Below are 8,621 nucleotides of genomic sequence, written 5' to 3' on the forward strand. Positions count from 1 at the left end.
TTGGGATGGAGGGAGTAATAATTATTATTAATAGTCTATTTGTTAAGTCTCACGCCGTACAACAGGTATATCAGCATTCAGCATTCAGATGTTTTCACAAGCTGTTTTAGCTTGCAAAAACGTTTTATGTTGTGGGACACAGGGAGTATTCTCTAGTAAACAGAACTGTGGTAAACGTTAATTCATCTCATAAACTGCTTATCTACCCACATAAACGACATGAACACTGGTAGTAACAGATGTATGGAAAGAAGGGCTAAATCATCTTTATTACAACAGCCACATGGATTAATTATGATATATAGCATGAACAAGAATTTATTTGCAAGTTCCATATATATAGCAAGTGAACTGAAGAGCCCATTCCTCCTCCAAGAAAAAAAAGATAAATTGAGTAGCAAGCAAAATTAAAGAACTTGATTTTGCTTTATCGACCTGAAGGCTGAATCCAACTTACTGATCAGTGTGATTAACCTTGTAGTAGTATATGATCGAGCAATGCCGGACGCTTGATGATGTTTTAGTCCATTGCATGCCGCATCAAATCATCAACCTGGACATGGTTCGGTTCATCAATGGTGAGCTTAGCCAGCTGATTGTGAGGTTGATTACTAGCCATGCCATGGGTTGCTGCTCTGTGGCCCTTGCTGGTCGTACGCCGCCCTCGCCGAGGCCGACGTGGGCATGCAGGGATCGAAGCCTGCCATGCTGAGTATGTCGCCGTGGGAGAAGGCCCGCAGACCCAGGAAGTCCCTCGTGAGGCCGTCGTTTGCGCCCCCGGCATTGCCTATACCTCCGCCGCTGGCGCCGGCATTGCCGGCGGTACGATTGGCACTGGGTCTCTGGTCCACTCCGAACTGAGCCGGCGACTCGAACGCGTGCCCGAATCCCACGCCGACGGCGGTGCTTGTCGCCGCGCTGCTACTAGTAGCGGCAGCAGGTGCATTGTTGGTGACGTTGGTGATGGCGACGCTGCTGCTGAAGGTGCTCGCCGCCATCTGGCCTTGGCCCGACGGCCGGCTCAGCGTTGCACCCATCTGTGCCGCCTTCTGGAGCAGCGCGGTGGCCGACATGTGAGACGAGGCCGTCGCCCCGGCCGACGACGAGGGAAATGACGCGAAGCTCATGCCCACAGGCTGCGTGCTGCTCTCCGGCGTGGAGCTCGCGTTGAACTCCTGCTCCATCCTGGCCGTCCCGAACATGGCCTGGGCGCCCTCGCCGCCCATCTCCAGCTGCTGCTGCTCCGATAGCCACGGCTGCGCGAACTGCTGCTGCTGCTGTTGCTGCTCCCGCTCCCTCTTGAGGCACAGTTCTTGGATCAGCCCGTGGCCGCCACCGAGCGAGCTCGACGGGTCCATCACGGCCGGCATCTGGAACCCAGCGCCGCCGCCTCCGCCGTGCGAGTAGAGCATCCCCGGATGCTGCTGCTCCTCCACGGCCACAGCCACGGCCCTCGCACTCTCCTCCGCCAGCGCGTCGCAGAAGGCCCTGTGCGTGATGAAGCTGTCCCGCCTGCAATTAGTCAACGCATGCACGCACACGCACACATCGTCAGCGTGTCATGCATGGCCATGGCAGTGCCGCAGTGGCATGCGCGCGCAGGACGGAGAAGAAGAAGAGTGAGGCCGGAGGAGAGACGTGCCTTGAGAAGAGCGTGCCGCAGTCGCATCGGTACTCGCGGGTGCCGCAGACCTTGGAGTGGGCCTTCCAGTCGGACTGCACGGCGTAGCGCTTGGCGCACTTGTCGCACTTCCACTTCTTCTCGCCGTGCTTGCGGCTGAAGTGCTTCTTGATGCCGGTGAGGTCGCCGAGCGCGCGGGAGCGGTCGTGGTGGACGCACCCGGGCTCCGGGCACACGTACACCTTCTTGCGCACCACCTCGTTGGGGTTCCGCTGCTTGAGCTTCCAGGGGAGGTTGTGGCCGCGCCGGTGCAGCTGCAGGTTCTGGTCCCGCTGGAACCCCTTGCCGCAGATCTCGCACACGTACCGGTTCGTCGCCATCAGCGCCCGCGGCGACAGCGCGATCACCTCCGCGTCAGGGTCTATACCGCAAAACGAATTGATCGATGGATGAAATCCTCTAAATCAAGAATCAAATAACCAAGAACAGCATATAGTCGATCAGAAGGAGAATTCACCTGGATTTCCCGGGAGGCTGCGCTTCTTCTTGGAAGGAGGCGGGAGGGGGTGGGAGGAGACGCTGGTCTGGTCGCCGGAGGCGGAGGTGAGATTCGACATGTTCTCGTCGGCGGCGAGGGCCAGCTGCTGCTGCTGCTGAATTGCCGCGAAATCCTTGAGCATCATCTCGATCCTCTCTTCTCCCCCCTCGATCGATCAACCAGCCAGCTAGCTGCTGCTGCCGAATTCCTGATCAGCTCCACACACACACACGGATCAGATCTCGCGGGCGGGCGATCCGATCATGTGAGCCCTGTGACCTGACGGCAGCTGCTGCATGCGGTGGTGGTACTTGCAGATTTGCAGCAGTTGCACTACCCACGCCCAGCCGCGGTGGGGACGCCTCTCTCCTTGAATCCTGAGGCCAGGGACTAGTAGTACAGCAACTTGCTAGGCTCGCTGATGTGGAACCATGGAGGCGGCTATTGCGAGCAAGAACCGAGGTAGGCGATCGACTGAGCTATCGGAGCAACCGGCCGACGAGCTGCGCTGGGAGCTGGTAGAGTGGGGCTGAAGGAAGAGGCTAGTAATAAGCTATGCCAACCAGGTAGGAGGAGTCAGCCAAGCTAAGACTAGGGTTGATTGCTAGGGAGAGAGAGAGAGAGGGGGGGAGAGATGCGGATGGATGAGGGTAGGAGGCAGGCGCAAGTGTGCGGCCATCCACCCATTCCATTCCATGCCCGCCCGCAATCACACTGTACTCCCACACCACTCTCTCTCTCTCTCTCTAAAAACAAACAGGAGGAGCCGGCCGGCCCACACGGGGCGCCGGGGCCGCTGTCTTTTCCCTTGGCCTCTCTCTATCTCTCTCTCTCTCGTGTGACTTCTGATGCACCGGGCTCGAGAAATCCCCTCCGCTGTACCTTCTGCCACTGCTCACTAATCCCATTCCCATTCGGCGCCCTGTGCAGGGGATTAGGAATAATGAATGGTGGTGATCTTGCTCCGTGCCATGCCGTGGTGGGTTCTGCGGTGCCGTGCCGTGCTATGGTGTGGTGTGGTGGCGGCAACAGTGCTACAGGCCTGGAATTGTGGATCTTGAATCCTTGTGCGACGCCTTTTTTCTCAGAGGAGCGTGTGTGTGCGCGTGGACGTGCTCTGTTTTGCACCGAAAATTGTTTAGATACCGTCGAAGTTCAAAATGATATCTTTATTTCACAGTATTCAGGGGTTGGTATTTCTGTATGGTTAGGAGTGTTTTCTTTCTTATATCAATCAGCTATTTTTTTTCTCCACGTCTGGCTTTCCGAATCTCATGATCGGAAAAAGTGTTTTCTTTCTTATCCACCTTTTGTGTTTCCAGTCAAATGTTTCGTTCAGGGCTAATTTGATTCACATGAATTTTATAGGAATTTTGGACGACTAGAATTCATTTCCTATTGTGGTTGTGAGATTTTCTCTAAGAATTTTCTTACTACTTCTTGTATGATTTCCAGCATCCACACAAAATCTTTGAAAGAATCCTTTGTTTTTTTGTCATGCAATCGAACTAGCAAAATTCTGTAGGATTGAGATGAGTGTGACATTTTAATCCAATGTTTTCCCTATTCCTAAGTTTTAGGATCCTGTGAATCAAGAAGACCCTCAAACGGGATTCAATATATGTGGCGCGGAATGGCATGTTCCAATGCTGCCTATGGAGGGCCGTTGCTTGGAATGAGAACCTGTTTCATGGGGAAAGAGTTTTCGAGATCAACTACTCAATTTCAATGAATTTCACCTTTGCTCATACCTGAAATTCTTGGTACCTTGCCAACATTTATGGTCATTGTCTTTCATCAACTAGTTTCAAAACATTCAAATGACAGATGACACTGATTGACTTGTTCTAAGTGATTTTCATTATATTACATCCTACCTGGTTCCACACGTATAGTTGAAATTGGTTCCTACCTGGTTCAAAGCTGGAGGTAACTTTCAATATATGCTTCTATTCAATGTGGCTACTAATGCTCTTGAGCTAGTTGAAATTCCCCTTGAAAGACAAATTTTACCTCGAGCGGTTGTTGTTTTTGCTCGGAATCTTGGACACTAAGCTATCACAACACTTATGCACATGCCCTTTCGAGACCTATTTTTGATCATGTGTCACGCACCATTCAAAAGTGGCAGTTCTATGCCAAAGTCCATTCGCGTTTGAAAATTATTGGATTAGCATAGTGAGTTCAACGAAGTGGTTAAAACCATTTTGGAGTAGGATGTGTTGGCTGGAGATAGTGCTATGAAAACCACTGCTAAATTTAAAAGAATAAGAAAAGTTATAAAATATGTTTTATGACTTTATCAAAAGAGCATAGTAGTGATGATACTCTTTAGAGTGACTAACATTTAGGAACCCTTCGAGGAATATGCAGTCTGATACTATGAAGAGTTTTCCTCGCACGAGAGTTATCACCCTTCATGGTTAGAGAGGCATTCACGGATAGTTCATCAATGAGGGTTTGCAAAACCCACATGTTCTTCTTTGGAGGCTTGTTCCTGCAATTATCACCAACATAGCGAGCAAATATTTCTCCATTTTTTCTTGAACAATTTATAGTTCGAGTCAAATGACTAATCATCAATAGATAGAGTAATGCAATCATAACCCGGGAGCAAAGAAAGATCAATAGGGTATTCCTTCGTGAGCACCCATTGGATCTTGGGATATTGCTCCGGAGTCCAGCAGGTACCATATGCATTTAAGTTTCTCTAAAAACCTACCCCTTCCTTTCTAGGGTTCTTGTAAAGAATTGACTTCTTGAGAACATCGCAAAGGGTTTAATACTCTTTGAGTGTTTTTGAACATGTCTGTCTTAAGTAGGTTCTTCAACATAGCATTTTCATCAATAAGAGTAGTAGTTTCCTTGAATGAGGGTTAGTAACCGCATTAGCGGTAGACGCAATATTCGCAGAGGTGTCTGATGTTCCAGCAGAGGAATTAGCATTTCCATGTTCTAAGAATTTTAAACTAGGTGGATCAAATTCCTCCTATGAAGCACTAATTTGCTCAGCAAGGAGAGAATCGATTTCCATCCGAAGATCATCATGAACCACTCTCAGATATTCGAGTTCTTTTTCCCTTTTGAGATAATCATAGGTAAGTCTGTGGTGATCAACTGAGAGAGAATCATGACGACAGGATAGTTCCTCAAATTTTGACAAAAAAGTATGATGCTCTATAGTTAACATTTGGATTTTCTCCATCTCCTCGACCAACAAACTTTCTTGCTTCCTAACAGTCTTATGTTGTTTTTCCATAGAGTCTTATTGCTTAGTGGCAATTTTAATAAGGCAAATGTTTCTATGCGGTGCGCCGGCCGAAACTTCGGTCGGTCAGACCAATTCGTCCGCATGTGCGACCACGTAGGCAGCTGACCCACCCACCACCAACGCCTGTTTTCTGACCTTGTTATCTCTTCATGCATCTTTCATCCCAAGGATTCCTTTTCTATGCCACAGCCTATCACACATCGTCTTCTACCTCTCTTTCTCCACCTCCCTTCTCGTGCTAGGACCATCGGGTCGCCCGTACTGCAACGTGTGACGAGGTATTGGAACTCCAGCTAAGTGCTCCAGCGAGCTTCTCCTGTGCCGAGCGGCAGCAGCGAACAAAGCTACAACCGGCTGGAACCACTGAGTTTGCAGTGCTGGAAACGACAAGTTATGGTGTGGAGCAGTAGTTCATGTTGATGGACCCATGCATCACAAATGTTGGAACCAACACGGAGGCGCGGCAAGCCAGCGATGCTTCAACCAACATAGATTTTTGCTTCAACCGCCCGGCGAAGGAGCTGGAACCACAACAGATGGTGTTGCGACTGATAGAGCTACGTATTTTTTTTGTTGGGACCGACTTCTATTGAAGCTGTAACCGGGCATTTTTTTTTGCTAGAACCGACTTCCACCGGAGTTGCAACCGACATTTTTGCTTTGCTGGATATGTCACCGGTGAAGCGCAAAAAGTCTGCATCTCCCTGGTTCTGGAGTTGAAACCATTGTGATAGAAGCTCGAACCATTCTGCGCAGATGCTACAACCACGACATAAATTTGCTGGAGCGGGTTGCAGCATGATACATCAATGGCTTGAGATGTTGGAACCGTTGTGTTGGATGCAACAAGGACGCATTTTTTGCTGGAGCCGGCTGTGGTGTACTGGAAAGGGAGGGGGAGGAGGGATGGGGACGGTCAACTGCTAGTAACGGCGATGGCTGGAGTTGGGTATGCTGCAACGACGACCGGGTAGCGAGGGCGTGTTGGGCCAGGTTTTTCTGCTGTAAGGGGCATAGCTGCCGCGCTAACCTGGCGGCAAGTTCGACAAGCGGCAAGGGCGGCCAACTGATACCATACGGCGAGGGCAGCAGGCTATTCTATGGCGCTCGTCTTTGGCTGGGTGGGCAGCGCTCGATTCGCTCTGGTCAGTTCGCGCTCGCATGATTTGGGGAGAAAAGATGTTCGCGGGATAAAAGCGGAGCCTTATCCAGCGGCTAAAAATCGTTGTATCTAGTGACTAGGACATGACCGACCGAAGTTTCGGCTGGTGCACCGGCGCCTAGCACTCACCTTTTAATAAGCTTAGAATATTTGGATTTCTTGTCATCCATATCCTCAAAGGATGAACCATAAGACGCCTCATCCTTGGATTCCCGAGGAGTTACCTTTGAGGCTTTTGCCATTGATGTCTGCTAGAACTATGTCGGTATTTCCCCAAAGAGGAAGAGATGATGCAGCACATCAACAATAGGTATTTCCCTCAGTGATGAGACCAAGGTTATCGAACCAGTAGGAGAACCAAGCAACACTACGTAAACAACACCTGCACACAAATAACAAATACTCGCAACCCGACGTGTTAAGGGGGTTGTCAATCCCTTTCGGGTAATGGCGCCAGAAATTGGCAAGAGGACGTGAGAAAGTTGTAATAAGTTGGTAAATAGATCGCCAAATAAAATAAAGTGCAGCAAGGTATTCTTGTATTTTTGGTTTAATAGATCTGGAAATAAAAGCAAATAAAAAATAGATCGCAAAGGCAAATTTAATAAAGAAGAGACCCAGGGGCCGTAGATTTCACTAGTGGCTTCTCTCGAGAAAAATAGCAAATGTTGGGTGAACAAATTACTGTTGGGCAATTGATAGAACTTCAAATAATCATGATGGTATCCAGGCAATGATCATTATATAGGCATCACGCCCAAGATTAGTAGACCGAATCCTGCTTGCATCTACTACTATTACTGCACACATCGACCGCTATCCAGCATGCATCTAGTGTATTAAGTTCATGGAAAAATGGAGTAATGCAATAAGAACGATGACACGATGTAGACAAGATCTATTTATGTAGAAATAGACCCCATCTTGTTATCCTTAATGGCAACGATACATACGTGTCGGTTCCCCTTCTGTCACTGGGATCAAGCACCGTAAGATCGAACCCATCACAAAGCACCTCTTCCCATTGCAAGATAAATAGGTCAAGTTTGCCAAACAAAACCCAAATATCAGAGAAGAAATACGAGGCTATAAGAAGTCATGCATATAAGAGATCAATGAAAACTCAAATAACTTTCATGGATAAAAACATAGATTTGATCATAAACGCAAAGTTCATCGGATCCCAACAAACACATCGCAAAAAGAGTTACATCATATGGATCTCCAAGAGACCATTGTATTGAGAATCATAAGAGAGAGAGAGAGAGAGAGAGAGAGAGAGAGAGAAAGGAAGCCATCTAGCTACTAACTACGGATCCCTAGGTCTATAAAGAACTACTCACGCATCATCGGAGAGGCACCAATGGGCATGATGAACCCCTCCGTGATGGTGTCTAGATTGGATCTGTGGTTTCTGGAACTTGCGGTGACTGCAATTGATTTTCGTCGACTCCCCTAGGGTTTCTGGAATATTGGGGTATTTATAGATCAAAGAGGCGGTGCGGGAGGCCACCGAGGTGGGCACAAGCCACCTGGGCGCGCCTGGGGGCCCATGCGCGCCCTGGTGGGTTGTGACCCCCTCGGGGCACCCCCAGGTGCTTCTCCGGCCCATTGGGTGTCTTCCAGTCCATAAAAATCCACAAAAAGTTTCGCTGCGTTTAGACTCCGTTTGATATTGATTTCCTGCGATGTAAAAAACATGCAGAAAACAGCAACTGGCACTGGGCACTATGTCAATAGGTTAGTACCAAAAAATGATATAAAATGACTATAAATTATTGTAAAACATCCAAGAATGATAATATAACAGCATGGAACAATCAAAAATTATAGATACGTTGGAGGCGTATCAACATCCCCAAGCTTAATTCCTGCTCGTCCTCGAGTAGGTAAATGATAAAAACAGAACTTTTTATGTGGAGTGTTGCCTAACATATTCATCACATATTCTTTTCTTTATAGCATGGACTTTTGGACTTTATATGGTTCAAAGCAATAGTCTAGTTTTGACATGAGACTTAGATACTCA

At 48.4% G+C, this 8,621-nt stretch overlaps 1 protein-coding gene across 1 annotated transcript; it reads right to left on the reverse strand.

Moving 5' to 3' along the window:
- Window positions 1–242: 242 nt before the first annotated feature.
- On the reverse strand, window positions 243–2,891 carry LOC123077409 (protein indeterminate-domain 7). The gene is made up of 3 exons (XM_044499683.1): window positions 2,139–2,891; window positions 1,643–2,042; window positions 243–1,512 (listed from the first exon to the last, which is right to left on the reverse strand). The coding sequence occupies exons 1-3, from the start codon at window positions 2,302–2,304 to the stop codon at window positions 612–614; spliced, it is 1,467 nt and encodes a 488-aa protein (XP_044355618.1). The 5' UTR covers window positions 2,305–2,891; the 3' UTR covers window positions 243–611.
- Between the last annotated feature and the right edge of the window lie 5,730 nt (window positions 2,892–8,621).

Source organism: Triticum aestivum, chromosome 3D (genome assembly GCF_018294505.1).
Source record: "Triticum aestivum cultivar Chinese Spring chromosome 3D, IWGSC CS RefSeq v2.1, whole genome shotgun sequence".
Lineage (NCBI taxonomy): Eukaryota > Viridiplantae > Streptophyta > Magnoliopsida > Poales > Poaceae > Triticum > Triticum aestivum.